Source organism: Diceros bicornis, chromosome 24 (genome assembly GCF_020826845.1).
Source record: "Diceros bicornis minor isolate mBicDic1 chromosome 24, mDicBic1.mat.cur, whole genome shotgun sequence".
NCBI lineage: Eukaryota > Metazoa > Chordata > Mammalia > Perissodactyla > Rhinocerotidae > Diceros > Diceros bicornis.
This window is the reverse complement of record NC_080763.1, coordinates 48,093,114-48,116,245: the sequence shown is the minus strand read 5'-3', so window position 1 is coordinate 48,116,245 and position 23,132 is coordinate 48,093,114. Positions and strand designations below refer to the sequence as shown.

General features: G+C 38.6%; 1 protein-coding gene across 11 annotated transcripts in view; it reads right to left on the bottom strand.

Annotated features, from left to right (window-relative positions):
• The window catches only part of MARK3 (microtubule affinity regulating kinase 3), a 110,653-nt gene that overhangs the window by 45,782 nt on the left and 41,739 nt on the right, over positions 1 to 23,132 (bottom strand). For all 11 annotated transcript variants that reach the window (XM_058567768.1, XM_058567770.1, XM_058567775.1 and 8 more), the window contains one exon: positions 21,827 to 21,880. In XM_058567768.1, coding sequence (XP_058423751.1) covers positions 21,827 to 21,880 — 54 coding nt within the window. The remainder of the gene's footprint in view (positions 1 to 21,826; positions 21,881 to 23,132) is intronic.

Below are 23,132 nucleotides of genomic sequence, written 5' to 3'. Positions count from 1 at the left end.
AAAGGAAGTTGGTGAGAAATCATGGAGCTCTCACCGCATTTGTCCTTGTCCATATGTCTAATCTGGAATTGAGTCAGCAGCTAACAACTGAGAGCATGGAGAGATGGACATGGACGTATCTGATCTACAAACAGAGCTCCGAACTTAAAAAGATGGAATCAGATGAATAACCTTCCTTTCTAGAATACTGGATCATCTCTAAAGGCAAGAGCACTCTTCTCTCCCACATAAATACCTCCTGTTGCTGTTGTGGTCATTCCCACATTTTATGTTCTGAGATGAGAAGACAGCCACCCTGACAACCATTCAGGCTTGAGTTCTTTCTTAGCTTCCCTCTGTCAAGCTAACACAGAAATCCTGTTTTCCAATCTGTTATAGCCGGATTTGTAGCTAGAATTTGAATCTCCCAGTTATTTCCACAGCTGCCAAATTAGAAAAGCTCCAAGTTGGATACCATACCAACAAAACTTACAACACTGCATTTAGAATGAAACCCTGACCATGGCCATGGTAGCCTCTCTTGCCCCTTCAACCACCCCGATTCCTCTCAGGTATTAGAACATACTAACCTTTTTACTTTCTAAAGAGTCTTTTTCTCCTCTCGATCCTTCAAATCTCAGGCAGATTCTCTAAAAACCTTATCTAAATAGGTCTTTTTCGTTTTACATCATAGCAGTCTGTTCATTTCTTCCCTAGAATGTGTTTCAAGTTGTGATGACATATTTTTGTGTACCTATATACCGTCACCTCTTCATCTACAAGGAGCACATCTGGTCTCCTTTCACTACTGTATGCTTGAAACCAAGCCTCGCACACAACAGAAACTCATTTCTTTGATAAATGCCTGCATCCAAGTACTAGCTAACAGGAAGTGTGGTTTAAGCCAGCTTCCTTAGCATTCTAGTGATCACACTGCTTTTAAATCCTGAGTAGCAGAATGCTTGTTGTCAGAGTTCTGCTGGCAGGAGAGCAGGTCAGATGAAGGCAATCATTTTTTTAAAATTCCTACTAGCAATGCAGCATTGAACAAGGTAATTAGAGCCAAAGAGCAGGAAAAAAATGGAATATTATAGGAATTCAAAGCAGGGAGAGCTCAATTCTGTCTGGGGTAGCAGGAACCATAGAGGTAACGACTTACCCAGGTCTAAAAAAGGATATCTACAGTTGAAAACAGGCTACGTGTGCTCTGTAAAGATATGGGGGTGTGGCCAATTAAGACTACTTAAGGAAGACCAAGTGATCCATCTGGCAGAGCAGTGTGTTTCCAAGTGTGGACTTCAGGACACTTGCATCAGAATCATTAGGGTGCTTATGCAAACTATAGGTTCCCGGGCCCTCCCTATCACTAAATTTGAAATGGGCCTCAAGATTCTTACTTTTCAACAAGCACCCCAGGTATGGTGGTTTTAAAATATGTTCATCAATTCTTTGACAATCCTCCCCTCAAAAGGTAGAACTTAATAGCCCTCCTTTTGAGCGTGGGCTGCCCTTAGTGACTTGCTTCTAACGAACAGAGTAAGGTAGAAGCGATGTAGAGGATTTCAGAGACTAACTAGGCAATAAAAGGCACTGTGGCTCCCTCCTTGCTCTCACAGATCACTTGTCTGCGTGTTGTGAGGACATTAAACACGTCGATGGACAAGCCCAGATGGCAAAGTTCTAAGGCCTCATGCCCACACTCTGTGAGGAACTGCATCTCTCGACAACAGCCAGGTGAGAGGGACCTTTTGGAAGTGAATCCGCAAGCCCCAATCAAATCTTTGGATGCCTGCAGCTGTGGCTCTTAACCAAAACCTCTTGAAAGTGCCTGAGCCAGAACCATCCAGCTAAGTCACTCCCAAACATATGACACTCAGAAACTGTGAGATAACAAATAGTTTTAAGTTGCTAAGTTTTGGTGTAATTTGTTAGAGAGCAGTAAATAACTAATACACTACAGACAACATATTACAGTTTGAGAACTCTCAAGTTTTAATAGCAGAGGTCATACCAAGGGATACGTTGTGAAAACACAGAGGAAAGGTAAATGGGACCAGACAGAGGGATGAGTAGCACAAGTTTAATTTAGTAGGCAGAAGGAGTAGCCGACGAGTCCCTAGTAGGGGAGTGTCAGGATATCACCAAAATAACTTGACATATTTACCTCTATCAGAAATATGTATCAAGTACAAATGAGTTAATAAACTCTATACCAATTTAATCAAAGAGGTGTGGAGGAAGCCAGAAGCTAACAGTTATAAAGTGTCTACTGTGTCTGAAGCACAGAGCTAGATGCTTCACATCTATGACAGTATCTAACTTAATTTTCACAACTCAGTCAAGTGACTATGATCATCTCCAATGTATAGGGAAGGAGGACTGAGGAAGTTAAGAAACTTGTCCAAGGACTCCCAGCTGGTAGGTGCTGGAGCCAGGTCTCCTGAGTTGTCTGACTCCAAAGTCCACACTCATCTCACACAGCCACCTTCAAAATTTACAAGTAAAATAATTGATAGATTACAAGATGCTGATATAGAAAACTCTAGGGCAACCGCTAGGCACTGGCACAGCACTTTTTAAGAAGTTGACAATTTGCATGTAAGTGATAAAAATGCCAGAGATTTCACATATTCGTATCAACTGCGAACTTGATGGCTGAAGATAGTTCAATTTGGATAGAAATAATTTATTGAAAAGAAAACATGAACTTCAAGGAAAGTCCCTAACTAGGATTATATAACATATTTTTAAAGTTTTGTTATTATAAAAGGACATTTAAATAAGAGAAATTCACCTATTACTATTATCTTAATTCAACTTATTTCTCTACACTCCCTTTCAATCAGATGCTAAACGCAGATGCTAGTTGTAAAACATAAAATGAAATAACACAGAAATGTATATAGTGAAAGAATTCTCTCCTCATTGATCAATCTGCATCCTGTACACACCTTAACACCTTTATGTCCCCTAGAAAGTGGTACACAGGAGGAGAACAAACATCTTCGAAGGCAAAGATTTGGGATCCTGGTGATCAGTATACCAAGGACACCAAACCTACAGCACCACAGAGAAAGAAATGTCCCAATAGCCAGGGCTTGGGATGTATAGGAATTATCTTTGGAAAAAAGACAATTTTACCAAGCAATATAAAAATAAAATGAGCACATAAAAGAGAGCACGGGGGGGGGGGGGGGAGTTACAGACATCAAACTATGATCTAAATCATCATGATGAAAGTGTTCAGACTCCCTTCTCCAGACATATGGGTATGAGACAGAAGAAACAGGCTAGAACATTGAGAGCCTGTGCTTTTTATGGCAGCTGTGAGGCAGGCTGAATGACAACTTAACGTGTTAGAAATAATGGAAGGGAATATAATGACCGCCCTCTATTTTAATAGGAAATAGCCATACTGTAAGTCCAAGATTAATGAATTATCTCTTGGATGAAGAGAAGGAGACACAGTTAAGAAATATTCAGGGGGTAAGGGAAAGGGAGGCTGAGTCGAAGCTGACACCCATGTTTGTGGATACGGCGCCACTCTGAGACAGAGAAGACACAACAGGTTGCAGTAAGGAATGACAGGGCAGGCTGAATCTGGTTCTGCACATGCCATGGGAAGAACAGTTAAGTGAGGATACTGAAAGCGCAGCTTGATATTTGGTATTTGGGTCTGAAGCTCAGGAAAGAAATCTGGGCTACAGATACATTCTATAGAATTATCAGCATAGAGATGGCAACTTTGGAAGGAAATGACACCACCTAACTGTGTAGGATGAAAAGACAAAACCAAAAAGGACAGATATTTCAGAGAGAAAAGAGCTCGGGTCCACAATGGAGACTCAGACAAGGCAGCCAGAGAGAGAAAACGAAATCCAGACACTGTAGTCTAATGCCTACCACAGACCTACACGTGTGGCCAGAAATCTCTATTTATAAACAGTTTGCCAGATCCTGGAGCGTCTTTGGGGTGCTTCATGAAGGAAAGAGGGAAGGATGATGTACCTGTTTTTCCTCATCACCAAATTCACCCTGCTCCTTTCTTCTTTGCAGACTTTTCAGGAGCAATCCTTTCAACTCCTTTAGCTATTTTACCTATTGTTTAACTACCTATGTCTAAAAAGTCGAAAATACTGCCTTCCTTGATTTTCCACTTCAGACACTGTCTTGTGGCTTTCTACTTTGGATTTAGCTTTCCTAAGCCCTTCCAAACACACACTTATGCTGCCTTCTCTATCCTCATGAGGTTCTATCACAGTTTTGGCTAAATAAATATTGTTTTTAATTTTTATTTACGAAAGTAGTACATATACATAGCTTTAAAAGTCAAACTGTGTAATTGAATGTCTCTCCCTTCACCCTCAATCCTTGTTCATAATGGCAAGCACTTTCAACTCTGGAATCTGCTGCCTTACTTCTAAACAGCATGCTTGTGTTACCGGTCAATGATTCTTTAGGCCCTCTCCTCCATTATTTATTAACTTCTTAATATGAGCAGTAAAAGTTTAGCTCTCTGACATCCTGTCCCCCACCTAATATCCCTTCCTTCCTTCCTCCTAATCAGTTATCATAATATTTGGCTAAATTATTCAGTTTACATTACGTAAATATTCTTTACAGCCACACTAGGAATGCATTTTCATTCTTTTTATTTATTTTTTAATGTTTTTGGTTTCCTCGGAGCTAATTTTGTACACTTATGTTTTCTATGTATCTCTCACTTTACTAATTCATCCTTAAACTTCGAGGCAGAAGTGTAAATTTCCTCTCAAATATTTTCAAATAATCAAGTAATCTTTTTGTTTTTCTTGTAGATATTCATAACTGGAGGCCTCTGTCCTGTTCTCAAGGCCTGCTATGTTGGATTTCCTGTTCTGGATCCTATGCTTTTCTCTTTCTTGGTATTCTCTCTTGTTGTGGTGAAATATATCCCACAAATAGCTCCTGAGGAAGGGTAAGTAAATGGTTAATTTTAAGATGTCACATGACTCAGAATGTTTCGATTCCGTCCTCACATTTGATTGATAGTTTGGCTGGGTAAAGAATTCTAAGTTAGAATCATTTTCTCGCAGAAAATCCCCCCATCTTTAATGAGAGATAATTGACATATAATCTTGTATAAGTTTAAGGTGTACAATCTGACAATTTGATACACATACATACTGTGAAATCTTTACCACAATAAGGCTAATTAACACATCCTTCACCTCACATAATTACCATTTTGTTGTTGTTATGGTGAAAACAATTAAGATTTATTTACTCTATTACAACTTTCAAGTACATAAGCCAGTATTGTTAACTGTAGTCACCCCGCTGTATATTAGAACAATCTACCTTATAACCAGAAGTTTGTACTCTTTGATCAACATCTCCCCATTTCTTCCACTCTCCAGCCCCTGGCAACCACCATCTACTCTCTGCTTCTATACGAGTTTGGTTTTCTAAGATTCCACATACGAATGATATCATACAATATTTGTCTTTCTCTGACTCATTGAACTTAGCATAATGTCCTCAAGGTTCATCCATGTTGTTGCAAATAGCAGGGTTTCCTTCTTTTTACCGCTGAATAACATTCTATTACGGGTGTGCACACATACATATATACATGCACACACACCCCACATTTTCTTTATCTACTCATCTGTCAATGGACACTTAGGTTATTTCCATGTCTTGGCTATTGCAAATAAGGCTATAATGAACATAGGGAGGTCGGATATCTCTCCAAGATAGAGACTTCATTTCCTATGAATATATACCCAGAAGTAGGACTGCTGGATCATATGGTAGCTCTATTTTTAATTTTTTGAGGAACCTCCATACTGTTTTCCACAGCAGCTGTGCCAATTTACATCCCCACCAACAATGCACAAGGAGTTCCCATTTCTCCACATCCTTGCTAGCATTTGTCTCGTCTTTTTGATAACAGGCATTCTAATAGGTGTGAGGTGATATCTCATTGTGGTTTTGATTTGCATTTCTCTGATGATTAGTAATGCTGAGCACCTTTCCATGTGCTTACTGGCTATTTGTATGTCTTCTTTGGAAAAATGTCTATTCAGATCCTTTGCCCATTTTTTAATTGGATTATTTGGTGGGGTTTTTTTGCTCTTGTGTTGTAGGAGTTCCTATATATTTTGGATATTAATCCCTTATCAGATATGTGATTTGCCAAATATTTTCTCCCACTCTGTAGGCTGCCTTTTCATTTTGCTTTTGTTGCTTGTGGTTTTGGTGTGACATCCAAAAAATCATTGCCAAGACCCATGTCTATGACTTTTCCCCCATCTCTTCTTCCAAGAGCTCTACTGTTTCAGGTCTTCCATTTAAGTCCTTAATCCATATTAAGTTTATTTTTGTGGGTTGTATAAGACAGGGGTCCAATTTCATTCTTTCGTATGTGAATAGTCAGTTGTTTCAGAATTTTAAAGGCCTTGATCCATTTTCTTCCAGTTTACAGTGATGTGGAATAGTATGATGCCATTCTGTTACAATCCTTTGTGACCTATTTTTTCCTCTTCCTTCTTGTTAACCTTGGATGTATTTAAATTTTAACGTACCACAGATTCAGTATCTGTGGTATATTAGCATTCAGTGCAGATATATTGTGCATCTTCTGTCATGTACTGCACTGGGCACTGAGCCTCTTAATCTGGAAATGCAGGTGCTACAGTTCTGGGAAATCACCTGCTGTTAGTCTTTGATAATTTCCCCTCCTATCCTCAGTTCTTGTTACAACGCCTCTTTATCACAAACTAGACCTCCTAGAGAGAGACTTCAATTTTATATCGTATCTTTCTTAATTTTCATCTCTTTGAATTTTTATACTACTTTCTAAGAGATTTCCTTGACTTTATTTTCCAACCCTTTAATTGAATTTCTTTCCGATACCATAAATTACCCCCTCCCCAATGGTCTTTTTCCAATGCATCATGTTCTTCTTACATGAACATAATGGTGGTGGTTGTACTGTCTTCCTCTTTTTTATATCTTTGAAAACACAAATTATTTTTTCTCTTTTTTTAAAAAAAAAGTAGTCTAAAATAGCTTCTGCAAGGCAAAGGAAACCATCAACAAAACGAAAAGGCAACCCACCAACTGGGAGAAAATATTTGCAAATCATATATCCGACAAGGGGTTAATCTCCAAAATATATAATCAACTCATACAACCCAACAAAAAAAAAAATAAACAACCCAATCAAAAAATAGGCAGAGGGTATGAACAGACATTTTTCCAAAGAAGATATACAGATGTCCAACAGGCACATGAAAAGATGTTCAACATCACCAATCATTAGGGAAATACAAATCAAAACTACAATGAGATTAACACCTTACACCTGTTAGAATCGCTATAATTACCAAGACAAAAAATAACCAATGTTGGCAAGAATGTGGGCACCCTCATACACTGCTGGTGGGAATGCAGGCTGGTGCAGCCCCTACGGAAAACAGTATGGAGATTTCTCAAAAAATTAAAAATAGAAATACCATACAATCCAGCTATCCCACTACTGGGTATCTATCCAAAGACCTTGAAAACAACAATCCAAAGAGATCTATGCATCCCTATGTTCACTGCAGCATTATTCACAATAGCCAAGACGTGGAAGCAACCAAGTGCCCATCAACTGATGAATGGATAAAGTGGTATATACATACACATACATACATATATATATAATAGAATACTACTCAGCCATACAAAAAGACAAAATTGTCCTATTTGCAACAACATGAATGGACCTTGAGGGTACTGTGCTAAGCGAAATAAGCCAGACAGAGAAAGACAAACACCACATAATTTCACTCATATGTGGAAGGTAAACAAACACACGGATAAAGAGAACAGATTAGTGGTTACCAGAGGGGAAGGAGGTTGGGGGGTGAGCAAAAGGGGTAAAGGGGCACATATATATGGTGACAGATAAAAATTAGACTATTGGTGGTGAGCACGATGCAGTCTATACAGAAATTGATAAATAATAATGTACACCTGAAATTTCATGATGTTATAAACCATTATGACCTCAATAAAATAAAAAAAAAGTAGTCTAGTTTCCTCTTCAGGTTTTTCTTTCTCTCTTTTTTTACTTCTGTTTGTTTCCATCTCTGGTTATCCTTAAATACCTGGAGATTCTTGGTTGTTCTTCCATGTTTAAGAGAGGCACCAAAATGCTGGACTGAGTGTTACGTAAGTGTGAGGGTTGGACCACAGGATGACTGGGCAGAGATTAATTAGCTTCACTGGAAGACACCCAAACGTCTGTATCTATATTTTGTTTAAGCCAATTTTCCCAGATGAGAATCCTCCAATCTCCTTTTCAGGCAATAAACAAGGGGCTAACAGAGTTTTGGAAGGCGAGCAAAGAAAGGGGATGGAGAAAGGATCTCATCACTGAGTGGGTCCCTGTTTTCAGTATGCAGTCCCCAGGTCTAGATGCTTTTTAATTCAACCTCTTCAGAAAACAAACAGCCCAGTTTCAACCGGGGCAGAGAGGGGGCAGTTGCCTGACTGGGCAGGCTGCAGGAGGTGATATGGGGCCCTTGTACAGATACTCAGTCAATCCTGTTTCCTGTTCTACTTGTACCTCCACCCACAAAAGGAGCCAGCAGAACTCATTCCTAAACTTTCTGAATCCCGTGGCATGACTCAGCAAGATTCTTGTTACTACCAGCCCACCACTGCCCCCTCTAACTCCTCCCCTTCGGGACTTGGTTTCAACTCACTCTGGTTTGCTAAGTCTACTATATATTATATTGCATTGTGTAGTATAGCGTTATATATATATACACACATGCGCACACACTAATTCATCCACGTGTTTTCCATCTGGCAAAACTAGGTTTAATTCTTTGTCAGCTACTCTTCTCTCTTATTTTTTTTTTTTGAGGAAGACTGGTCCTGAGCTAACAACTGTTGCCAATCTTCCTCCTTTTTTCCTTTTTTCTCCCTAAAGCCCCAGTAGATAGTTGTATATCATAGTTGTACATCCTTCTAGTTGCTCTATGTGGGGTGATGCCTCAGCATGGCTTGATGAGCGGTGCGTAGGTCCAAGCTCAGGATCCAAACCGGTGAACCCCAGGCCGAGAACTGGAGCTCGAGAACTTAACCACTATGCCACCGGGCAGACTCCCTCTTCTCTAGTACTTTTGACACTCCCTTTTTAATTCCTTTACCACTATTTAGTGAATGGGGGAAGGAACAAAGATAAATGTACTAATGTTTACCTGGAAGTCCTATATGCTAATACTTTTAATTTCCAATTTTTGAAAGGATATTATAAGTGAGATTGAACTATAGTTCTCTTCCCTGTTTCCAAAACATTTTGATAGCAGTGTTTCTGAATTTAAGAAAAGAATTTGGAAGTTTCCCTTCTTTCTTAAGTTCTGGAACAGCTGGACAGAAGTAGAACTATTTATTCACTGAAGGTTTGAAACAAGTCAATCATGAAATTCTGAGTCTGGCAATCTGAAGTGGGCAGCTGGTATTTTTACCACTTTCTCAATTTCTTCTTTTTTTAAAAATATTTATTTATTGTGTGTGTGTGTGTGTGTGACAGAGAGAGAGAGAGAGAGAGAGAGAGAGAGAGAGAGACAGAGAGAGAGAGACAGAGAGAGAGAGAGAGAGAGAGAGAGAGAGAGAGAGAGAGAGAGAGAGAGAGGAAGATCAGCCCTGAGCTAACATCCATGCCAATCCTCCTCTTTCTGCCGAGGAAGACTGGCCCTGGGCTAACATCCATGCCTATCTTCTTCCACGTTATATGGGACGCCGCCACAGCGTGGCCTGACAAGTGGTGTGTCGGTGCACGCCAGGGATCTGAACCCAGGCCGCCAGCAGCGGAGCGTGCGCACTTAACCGGTACGCCATGGGGCCAGCCCCTCTCAATTTCTTCTATAGTTACTGATGTATATGGATTCTTTTCTAAAGTTAATTTTTATAATGTATGTTTTCCTAGAAAATTATCCATTTCTTTAGGTTGGTTCTAATTTATATGCACAAAAGGTTCCCTTATAATAATTTTAATTCTCCTCTATCTGGTCTTTTCCCCACCCCTCATTTCATTCTCTGTCCTTTCCCTTCCTTTCCCCTGGATTAAGTCACTAGTGGTTTATCTATTTTATTGCCTCCCTTCTCACCCTCCCTCAAAAAAACCAAAGCTTTAGATTTATTATTTCTATTGTTTTTCAAATTCATTAACTTCTGCCTTTAATTTTATTAGTTCCTCACCTTATTGTTACTTCCTGAGATTTATTTTGTTCCCTTTTCTAACCTATTAGTTTAATATTTAATGTATTCATTGTCATTCTTTCTTGTTTAATAATGTGTTTAAGGCTACAAATTTTCTTGATAACCAAAAGCAGTATTCTATAGGTTCTGATACATAGTTTATTAGTGTTAATTTCTAGACATACTGCAATTTGGTTTGCATTCTCTCTCTTTTTTTTGTGAGGAAGATCAGCCCTGAGCTCACATCTGATGCCAATCCTCCTCTTTTTGCTGAGGAAGATTGGCCCTGGGCTAACATTCGTGCCCATCTTCCTCTATTTTATACAGGAAGCTGCCACAGCATGACTTGACAAGCGGTGCATCAGTGTATACCCGGGATCCGTACCCGTGAACCCCGGGCCACCGAAGCGGAGCGTGTGCACTTAACCGCTATGGCACCAGGCCGGCCCCTGCATTTTCTCTTTGATCCATGAATTCCGTGAGTGTGTTTTATTTATTTATTTATTTATTTATTTATTTTGTGAGGAAGATCGGCCCTGAACTAACATCTGCCAATCTTCCTCTTTTTTTGCTGAGGAAGACTGGCCCTAGGCTAACATCCATGCCCATCTTCCTCCACTTTATATGGGACGCCTGCCACAGCATGGCCTGACAAGCGGTGCGTCGGTGCGCGCCCAGGATCCGAACCCAGTGAACCCCGGGCCGCCGCAGCGGAGCGCACACACTTAACTGCTTGCACCACCGGGCCAGCCCCCTGTGAGTGTGTTTTAAGTCCTACATGTTTGTACTTTTTTCTTGTTTCTATTATTATTGCTCTTCATTCAGAAAATGTATCTGGAAAGATCGGTTAGTTAGGCTTATTAATCATATTAACAGGACCACCGCTTAAAGTTGTACAAGTTGTGTACTGCCCAACCCCAAGGAAATCATTTACCTTGTAGTCATCGCAGATTTGAATAGTTATTACAACAATTTCCTGGCACACAGCTGTAATGTATCCTGCTGTTGCAGTAACCCACATACAAAATAGAGGAAGAGTGGCACAGATGTTAGCACAGGGCGAATCTGCCTCAGCAAAAAAATAAATAAAATAAAATAAAATAAAAATTTAAAATATGAAAATAAATTTAAAATAACTGCCTTTAAAATAGCAACTGTTAAGTGAACCAGAATAACTACTTTTGCAGAACAAAGAGAGAGAGAGAGAGTATGTGTGTGTGTGCATGTGTATGTGCGCGCGCGCACGCGCGTGTGTATAGGGAGGTATGGAAATTCTGCACTGCAGATCAGTGGGGAAAGGAGACTAGGGAACAAGTTGTAACACATACAAAAAAACATGAAATTGGATCCCTACCGCACAATACACACAATTTCCAAGTGGATTAAAGATTATGAAAACTTTAAGACAATAGATAAGAATATCTTTAGGGCCCCAAGTAGGGAAGAATTTCTTTAAAAAGACACAAAAAGTACAAACCATATAAGAAAAGACTGATAAATTCAGGTGCATTAAAAATAAGAACCTCTTCATCAAAAGACAACATCAACAGAATGAAAGGATATACCATCAACTGGGAGAGGATATCTGCCACATACGTTAGTATCTAGAATATATAATCTCCTAAAATGATTAAGAAAAAAACATCCACTAGAAACTGAATAAAAGACTTGAGCAGGCACTTCACAGAAGAAACAAAAGCCAATTAAAAATATGAAAAGATGTAATGTAATACCTCATCAGTAATGAAGGAAATATAAATTAAAATTACAATGAAATATTATTTTTATACCTACCAGACTGGGAAGAATTAAAAGATCAGACAAAATCAAATTTTGATGAGGATGTCACATCACTTGACCGTTTTCTTATATGCTACCGGTGGGAATATAAATTAGCACAGCTGCTTTGAAAACAATTTGGCCTCCTCTAATGAAGGAGGACGTACATACTCTGTGAACCAATAATTTTACTACTGGATATATACCTTAAGAAACTCTTGCACAACTGCACCAGGACATATATAGGACAATTCACAGCAGCAACATTCGTAACACAAATAGCTATAAGCAACCCAAACATCTCTGAACCAGAGAATGGATAAATAAATTGTGGCCTATTCATATAACAGGATACTATATAATCATGAAAATCAGTATGGTAGTGAAAGTGAATTAGCTAGTCAACATGGAACATAATTTGGGCAAAAGAAAGCAAACAGGAGAAGAATACACATAATATAATTCCATTTATATAATAGTTAAAACCTTTACACTATATTGATGAGGGATCCATACATGGTAAAACTATAAAGACAATCAAGAAAGTAATAACACCAAATTCTTGTTAGTGGTTACCTGGTAGGTGGGAAATGAAGAAGGGGAATCAGGTTGAGGGGGCCACAATGTGATTGATTTTAAGGTATTGTTGATCCATTTCTTGAACCAAAAGGCTGTTCATTTCCTATACATATTTACACTGCAAACATGTAATATTCCTTTGTATGTAAAGCATTTAATAAAAATTAAAACTGCATTTTAAATAATTGCTCAGATTTAGCTGATTAATAAAATTAAGTAGTTTTTTAAAATTTAAAATAAGAGTGGCAGCAACATGGATTTTTATGATCAAATAATTCAAAGACAAATTCTTCCACTCCTCCAAACCCAAAGTTCTTGTGGTCAAGATTCTCGGAATCAGGGCAATATGAGGAAATATTAATTTAGTGTTAAAATAAATTTGGTACTTATAAAATAAGGAACAGATTTTGTTGGGTATCTACCACATGCAATGAGAACTTCAGTATGCTCCTTTGCTATCCTTCCAATATGGAAGGGGCTGGGCCCAATTTCTCCCAAGGGGACATGTTGGAAAAAGGCTATTTGAAGTCAGGGCTTTAGGTTCTAAGGCAAATTCAGTCGCTTTCTCACTGGATGACTGAAGGAGCTACAAAATCTTAGAAAGCTTCAGTCTGCCCATCTGTAAAATATAGATAAAAACAGCTACGCCACAGGGCTGCTGTAAGAAAGAGGCCACGAATGATGCAGGTAGTGTGCAAAGTCATTAAGAATTTGACCTCTAGAGTACACTACCTGGCCCCAGCCCGGCTCTAGCACTCACTGACTGGCGGAGTCTAGGTGATCTGACCTCCCTGGGCCTCTGGTACCTCCACAGTTACAGGAGCCTGACATGTAAAGGGCTTGGAACAGTACCTGGCACACAATAAGGACTTGATATGTGATTGTGATTCCGGCTGTTGTTGTTACTATGGTTCTCTCCCAAAGATATAATTTGTGCCCCATTTTCAATTCTCTGCAAATGGGGCCATGCTATGCTCTAAGTTAAACCTACTTAAAATATTTCGTTCTATGATGACTTATCTAAAATAGCATAATGAATCACTGGTACAATTAAAAATAAATTCTAATATTCTCAATTCACAATCTACTCTAAATATCAAGCTGTATTATTTCCTGCCAAAGTGAAAATAAGTCTGGCAATAAATTTAAAAGTTCCCCATAAAGCAGCAGCAACACTGAAGCCGTAGTTTCTTCTATTTCTATTACTGTTTTTGAAATCTAACAATAAAGAAATATACATGCATTTTTATTCTCAATATTTTAAATATATATAATCAAGAAGGATGTGTCTTAGATTTCATTTACCATACCCCGTTTGTATTAGTTTACCAGATCCATTACACTGATCTGAATGTAGATGCTAGATTGTAAATAAGTCAGAACTCTAATAATTACTTTTATTAATGGCCTGAACTGTTACAGTCAATATGGAAAAAGGAAGGTATTAAGAAATGAAAAGATGAACAGAGCTGTTCAATGAAAAAGATACCCCAAATGATTTGTGCTTCACCTGATGGGGAAGGGGAAGGAAAGAAGGCCAGAAATTAGGTATTGAGGCATTCCCAGGAAAAGAGTTCAAGAGAGGGAGGAAATATTCAGCAGTGGCAGTGGCAGCAGTCTGTAAGACTCAGAACACCGGGGGAAGGGGTCATCTTTGAAACACGTTACTTTTAGGAAGAGAAGAGAAATTAAGAAATTTTGAGAGGAACCAAAGGAAGTCTAGGAGCATTCTCACCTGGGCTGTGCACTTGGGATCCCTCTGCCTCACCCTATAGTCCCATCAAGCCAGGACCTCTTGGGGGTGGGAGTGGGGGAGCATTTTGAAGGAAACAAAGGCTTTTTTGAAGGCTTTTTTTTAACTCCACAGATGATTCTAATGCACAGCAAGGGTTGAAAAATGACTGGTTTAAGGAGGCTGAAGCAAAACTACCCCAAATAACCCAGTGCGGGTAGCAGTAAAAGTAATTACATTGTAGACCACATGAAAAGCATAAACTGGTTTTCTTTGCCTTCAAATTATACAGTTCTCTGATTTGTCCCACAACTAAGATTCCTTGGGATGCCAAAAAATGCCACTACTGTTACAGAGCTCTAAGCATTAACAGTGGGTCCAAAAAAAACACCGGCTTTAAAAAGAAAACAGACTGAGTGGGTGTAAGCAGGATTTCCCGACAAAATACCCTAATAAAAGGAATCTATACTCAATAATGCTTCAACAATCATTTGGCAACCTACTGTATATTTTGCATATACTTGAATTTAATGTTCATTCTTTTTTTTTTCAGTAATTTTGATTAAATTTTTTAAAACACAGAGATTTTCCCTTTCTCACTTAAAGTCTGGATTTAAGAGTGGTGCTTGAATCTTACTCATAAAATGCTTTACTACTGGGTCAGGAGGATCAACCAAAGGATGAATTCTCCATTGAAGGGCCTTGTCCCTGCCTTGTTAGATATTTTAATTGGATGAAGACATCCTTATCCAATCTGTACAGCACCAAACTAGAAGTGATAGCTAATACAAAGACTCATTCTTCAAAAATAGCCCAATAGACTGGAATTATAGCAGATAATTGATTAAATGCTCTTTAGCAGGAATCAAATTCAGGTAAGGACAAAAAAATCAATTCTAGGTATGGAATAAACTAGGCCTATGTTGAGGGCGATTCCTGTGGCTGGCCCAAGAGGCTATTTACTCTGGAGAAGGGACCACGAAGACCCAAAATAACTGGCTGTGTTTGAAGTGGTAGATTTAACCTTTATAGCTTCATATGGCAGAACAGAGAATAGAACAGAGAACAGTGTTGTAGAAGTTTCTAGAAGACAGATGTTAATGCAAACTAAAGAAAAAAAAAACCCTGTCTAATAATCAGAGGCCTCCAACACTGGAACAAGATGGCACAGAAAGGAGTGTGCCTCCATCCCTAGATGTGTTTAAAGTTGGCTAACTAACCAGCTATCATAAATATATATTTAAAAAATCGATTATTTCATTATATGTTACAAATTTCTTATTTTTAATTAAGTATTTCCAGTTAAAAAAAAGAGATTCCTGTTTAAATCAACTGTATCACAGTATGGTGACAATTAAGTTTCTGCCACTGAGAAGACTGACTTTTTTTTTTTAAGCTTTTTTCTTTCTTCCTTTTTTTTTTTGAGGAAGACTGGCCCTAACATCTGTTGCCAATCTTTCTCTTTTTCTTTTTTCTCCCCAAAGCCCCAGTACATAGTTGTATATCCTAGTTGTAGGTCCTTCTAGTTCTTCTATGTGGGATGCCACCTCAGCCTGATTTTGATGAGCGACGAGTAGGTCTGCGCCCAGGATCCAAACTGGCGAACCCCGGGCCCCCGAACCAGAATGCGTGAACTTAACTGCTACGCCACCGGGCTGGCCCCGAGACTGAATATTTCTAAGATAACAAAATTTTAGTCAGGAGAAGATTAGGGAATCACTGAAAACTTTATTACAGCCGACTGTTCCTTAAAAGAGCTGGGGCATTCAAGGCTCCTGGCATGGCCTGATCTAACTTCCGGCTCATCTTTCTCCAGCTCAGGGCCCTGCACTGCCCTGCACACTCACAGGCCTCTGTAGCCCATTGCTGCTGCTGCTGCTCCTCAGGCTATGAAAATCTTCCCACCAATACTTAAGTGAATACACCCATGTCAACACTGCAATGAGGACTGCAAAAGTCTTTCCATTCTTCATTACTTGGTGAAAAATATTTAGATCCTTCAAGGCCTAGGTAAAATTTTACTGCAAACCCACATGGGTGGGTTCACCCAGAGTCCGCTGCACTTATCTGACTCTTCAGACACAAAACAGAACTTGGTTCAGGAGGACAAGGATGTTTCTTAAATGAATTACTAAGAGGACACTCCTACTTTTCATTTGAAATCTACGTGTTCCCTGCAACACTATCTCCTTACCTTGTGTTTTAAAATGTAGGTTTTATCATTTTTCAGGTATGGTGAGCCAAGAGATCAGGAGGGGACTGCCACTGAAAGGATAGTTTGTTACTCACAGCTCCCAAGAAAAGTGGGCACGCAGCACCATGCAGGGCCACACAGGGAAGAACTAGGGTCAGTCAGAAGGCAGAAAAAGCAAAGGCAAAGCATGGTAAGGAGTCTTTATCATGGTTCCCACAAGAAAGATAAGGCCAGGCAGGGTAAGCAAGCTGAGGATTGGCTCATTTGAATAATTCCAGCAGGCTCCGGGGGATAAATGCATTCTCTAGTTGTCTGTTACCTAGCCCTGGGATGATAAGGGCAGAGGAATATTGCCTCCTGGAGTTTAAGAGCCAGATATATGAGGTGGTTTGGAGTATGGGCTCTGGATTAGTTGGTTAGCATATGAACAGGGTGCTCAAAGGGAAATAGTTTGCTATTTCTAGGAATTAGCTAGCCGTGGGAGGGGCAGTCTCTCCCAGGTCAGCAAGGCCCCAGATGCCAGAGCATCAAGAGTAGAGAAAAAAAGAAAATATAGTTAATACATCTTGCTTTATTTTTCTTCACAGCACTGACATGACATTATATATTTGTTTACTGCTGCCTGGCCACTAGGATATCAATTTCATGAAAACGGAAACTTCATTTGTTTCAATGTAATATCCATAGTGCTTAGAACAGTGCCTGGCATACAGCAGGTGTTTAATAACACGTGTTTGTTAAATGAATGAGGAAATAACTAAACAAACCTGCATAAAAACATGGCTTATACAACGTTTGTAAGGGGAGGTAAGGTACAAGGTCTTCTCTCAAGTACTTGAAATATTCCCCCAAACTTCAAACTGTTAACCAACTTCTTTGTAGCTACTACAAAGGAAAGCCTCAAGTTAGTTCTCATCCAATTTTTCATAAATCCTGAATTAAGGAAATTTAAATAATTACAGTAAGGTGGCATAATGGAATGGAAAGTGCCACATTTTGGAGTCAGACCAAAATTTACATCTTTGCTCTATCACTTACTAGCTGGAGAGCTTGACTACATCAACTTCTCAGTCTGTCTCCTCACCAGAAAATCAAGATGGTAATAATATACTCACGTAACAGAGTGTAAAGATGAAAAGATACCTATCAGACTAGCTAATGTGAAAAAGTTTAACGTTTTTATGTGTAAGAACATGGGACGCACATGCTCTAGTATCTAATGACAATGAATTCCTATGTAACTAATATACAATAGCGACCTTAGGACATTGCTTACCACAAGTGCTCTACTATCTGAACTGTGGCAAAAATGTTTTCATTTAGAGATCAACAATGCTTGACTCAATGCTAACTATACCTATGATAGAATGACTTCCCAAGAATCCACCACTTATTAATTAGGGGACTCTGGGTAGGTATCTCCCCGGCCTCTCTTTCTTGAATAATAGAACTTACCTCACGAAGTTGTAAAGATTAAATAAATGAACGCTATGGGATGAACTACGTTCCCCCAAAATTCATACGTTGAAACCGTGACCCATAATGTGATGGTATCGGGAGACGGGACATTTGGGAATTAAGTAGGTTTAGATGAGATCACGAGGGTAGGTTCTCATGATGGGATTGGTGCCCTTATGAGTAGAGACACCAGAGAGAGCGTGAGCACGCTCACTTCGCACATGCTTGCTCTCTCTGTCTCTCTGCCACATGTGAAGACACAGTGAGATGGAAGCCAGAAAGAGAGTTCTCACCAGAACCCGCCATGCTGGCACGCTGATCTTGGACTTTCCAGCATCTAGAACCGTGTGAAATAAATGTCTGTTGTTTAAGCGACCCAGTCTATAGTATTTTGTTATAGCAGCTTGAGCAAACTAATACAATCAGTGAATATACGTAATATGCTTATAAAAGTGCTCAGAATATACTAAATGCTCAAATATCAGCCGTTATCAGAAGTAGTCTACTGCGATTAAGCCCTACAAAAGAGACCTAGCCAGAACCTATCATTCAATTCTTAAGCTTTACTTACTTTCAGTGAGAGTAAAATTTTAAACAAACAAACAAAAAGCATCTTTCACCCACAAAAACCAAGCAAATAAAAAACTAATATTCAGCAGGACACACAATAATGGCAAACATTCAGTCCTTACCATGTGCCAGGTACTATTCTCAGCTCTTCTAAGGGCTTTTAAATGTTAAATTCTCACTACAGCCCTATGAGGTACTGTTATTATTGCCATTTTGCAAATGAGGAAACTAAGACCTAGGAGGTTAAGTGACTTGTCACACAGCTAGGCTGGGTTGAAGCCTGGGTTTGAATCCAGGCAGTCTGGCTTCACCATGTTCCTAACCACTACTCTATACTCCCTCTTGATGTTAACAGTCTACTCCAAGACTGAAAAGGAACATTAACAACTTTAGACGGGTTACACTTAGTGTACTGGACTGGCATGTCTTAATAAAGTCTAGTATTTTTGAATAGGTAAACACATTTAAAAAAAATGAGCCATGACTTGCTTCTTAATGACAGACTCAGACTTAATAAAACAAGACCCCGGAAGATTACCTGCATATAATCAAATCAAAGCTAAAAATGACTCTGTAAAACCAGGAGGAACACTAACTTTTTTGTTATTACTGTTGTTTTCAAAACCATTACAGGTATACAACATGATGAGAGTTCTTTAAAGGCTGACCTAAAAGACATCTATGAGCAGAAAACGTCTCAGGAATAACAGAAGTTGAGAAGTACCAAAACAATGGAGAAAAATATATCTCTTATTAGAATCTAACATTTATTAACTCAATGGCTAGAAAAATAAAAAGGAAAAATGAAAAACTTATCTGTGAAAATAACATCAGTTTGCAAATATGCAGTCAACTCAGGTTTACTTACATGCATTTATTAAATGTACCTGATTCAATGTGCAAGCCTGAATATTGTGAACATTTTGAAATTGACACTATTTTAACACTCGTGTTTAAACACTGCCTGAAGGAGCCAGTCCACATTTTTTGCAAGTTGCAGTACAAAAAGATTACATATGTTGATGGCAGAATGTTTCTTAAAGTGGATGTTAGCTTCTAAGGCAGTGCCCAAAGCTCCAGGACTTAAAATCACAATATAAAGAGAGCTGTTCCTGATGCAGGTGTGATACAATTGTGAATGGTGGTGAGGAAGAAAAAAGGCTGCAAGAACTACGACCCCAAAGGCAAAAGATGCCAGGCACACTCCACCCTGCTGCTACTTTTCCATGGAAAAGGAACTCAGTGAAAAAGAATTTGAAAGAAACATATATAGAATGCTTCTAATTTATAAGAAAAGAATACGAACTTATATACATGATTTAAAACAATGCCCTATAAAATGAAAACATTACACTTATCAAGTTAACTTGGACATATCTGGCTTTAGTATAAGTCTTTTGTGTATGCTTCATACTTGAACTACACCACAAACAAATCTTAAAGTCTTACCTATTAGACTATTACGTGCTAAAATTAATGCTGATGCAAATTTGCATAATCACACTATCAGGCTAACCAGACAATCTACCACATACTAAATTGATAATGACATGACAAACAGTAATCTGTAATAACAATAATAATAATAAAGTAGCAGCAATTAAAAACTATAACCAAAAATAATGAAAACAAGCAAGCAAGGAAGAAAAATTACAACCAACTCAAGACAATACTATGATAAAATTCTTCCTAGAAAACTGCTAGAATTCCAGGTATCTGCAAGTACACTTGAATAGTGGAAGATCTGTAACATATCAGAATATTGAACTAGAATCCTCAGTAAATTCTTTATATGCTAATTTTAGTTCTGAATACTAAATTTCAGTAACCCCTAATTTACTTATCAGTACGAAGTCCATAGATATATGAAGAAATGAAAGTTTATGGAAATGGATACAATTTCATCTTCAGAACAAAAGACTGGAATTTTTGGATCCTTCCATTGCCACCTTGAGAACCCTTAAGACTCACTATGTCCTGCAGAACCACTTGTTTAAATATCATTTTTAGTGCAAGATAAAGTCTATCTCCCTCACCATCTCACACACACACAGAGAGGGTTTCAAAATTACAACGATATAAATGGAAAATAACCATTAGGAACATACACACAGGGCATTATACTTATAATATCTTACATGTGCAGTGCTCTGCGGTTTACAAAACTCTTTTATATGCATTATATCTTTAATACATCCATCCTGAGAAGATGAAATTATCTCCATTTTAAAGATGACAAATCCGATGTCCAGAAAGTTAAGTGACTTAATTTTCTCAAGGTCAAGTTAGACATTCGGTTAAGTGGCAGAGCCAGGACTTAAATTCAGGACTTTCTGTTCCTAGTTCAAGGTCTTTGTACCCCCAACAAATCTAGAAATCAAATAAAGTACATAAAAAGGCTTTGCAAAACTAAAAAGAACTAGAAGATCTTATTATGAAGACCATTAATCATTTGATGACGAGCCAGTGAAATACCTCTGGCCTGGCCCTACCTGAGCAATTCAATCTCGCCTGTGGGCTAGTCATCAGGACTTTGAAAACAGGCCCAGGTGATTCTAACATGCCCCAGGGTTGAGAACTTCTGATCTATATCAGATGATAGAAATATCAACAGTGCACTACCAACATGTTTAACTATCATTCAGTTTTATTTTTATATTTTCCTCTTACATGAATTAATCATCACTCCTTAATTAGACGAAGTGGGACAGTTTAGCCAAAGTACTGACTTTAAAGATCTCAGTATTAGCTATAAGAAAGGTATATAACTCTGCTAATCACATGAAAACACGGCGTTCTGTCTTATTTTTAAAAACTCTATTCTAGGGCCGGTCCCGTGGCTTAGCGGTTAAGTGCGCACGCTCTGCTACTGGCGGCCCAGGTTTGGATCCCGGGTGCGCACCAACGCACTGCTTCTCCTGGCACGCTGAGGCTGCGTGCCACATACAGCAACTAGCAGGCTGTGCAACTATGACATACAACTATCTACTGGAGCTTTGGTGGGGGGGGGGACACTCTATTCTAGTCAATATTTAGAATATTCAATTTTAACGTACAGCCTCAGTCTGCGCTATTAAGAACATTTAAAAACCATTATCTTAAACTGAAGGAAAAAATCCAACAATACTACTTTTAAACAATACTACATTTAAGTTGCATTCATATGAGGACTAAAGTTTTACTGTACTAAACATAATAAATAAAAATTATAGTAGAGGTATTTAAGAAACAAATTAGATGGCAATTAGCACAGAAAATAATTTAAAAAATACTGGATACTGGACCAATCTTACCTTTTGTAGACTTGTTGGATTCAACTGAGTTTTGTCAATTATTTTTATTGCAACCTAGAAAAAAAAATTAACAAATATTCATGGATTTTAAGAATTTGGTAATTACAGACTAAGTGGTAATAGTTTTCTAAATGCCCAGACAGTGGCACTGTTAAAAAGCAAGCAAGTAAACAAACCTCAAAACCTAAAACTCAACTAGTTACAATGATATTTTATATTTTATAAATATTTTATAATAGAAAAGAGGGGCTTCATGCAAATAAGGGTGTTATTGTAACATTTTATATTTAAGTTAACTATAGACACTGGGAAAAAAATCCCCCACAACAGCCGCCCCCCCCAAAAAAGAGAGAGAGACTACACAAAACACTTCTAAAAACATATGGCAATGTAGCAAATCTATTCACTATTTACCGACACTTTAATTTTATCTGAATCTGAGACTCAAGGGCAGAAACTACAGCTTTTCTAGGTTTATATAGCCAAGAAAGGCTCCCAGAGTGTCTTGCACACAGTGGGACCTTGATAATTGAGTAAATACACAAACAAATAGGTTGTTGTTAAATATGAAAACTTTAAAAACATTTTATTAAAAAAATAAATTAAAAAGCCCTTTAGGGCCGGCCCCGTGGCTTAGCGCTTAAGTGCGCGCGCTCCGCTGCTGGAGGCCCGGGGTTCGGATCCTGGGCACACACCGACACACCGCTTCTCAGGCCATGCTGAGGCCACGTCCCACATACAGCAACTAGAAGGATGTGCAACTATGACATACAACTGCTACTGGGGCTTTGGGGGAAAAAAATAAAGAAATAAAATTATAAAAAAATAAATAAATAAATAAAATAAAAAGCCCTTTAGGGGGTTAAAGAAGGAAAAGGGACGAGTTCCAGACCAATCTGTAGGCTAACCAAGTGAAATGTACAGAGGCAATGAATGGGTCACCTGAGAGCCTTTGCTCAAAAAGGGGTGAGTACACCCTGGGCAGTCTAAAACAAGCCACTAAGATACAGAAAAAAGGAACTATAGTTTCTAGTTATATGCACTTCTTAGTTTAAACAAAGAAAAAAAAATCAGTTTTACTAATATTTACTAAGTGGACCTGCACCAGCATCCTCATCTAGTCGGTTCACCATTTTTCGCATACAAGTGATTTCTAAGAACTATGGACATCCAGAATGAGGGGATGGGAATGACAATAGGGGATGGAAGGGAACATAACTGAAGAGAGTGGCTTTGCCATGAACTGGGCAATGTAATTAACTCAGCTTTGTACCTGAGGTCCAGAACAACACATGATCTTGCCCCA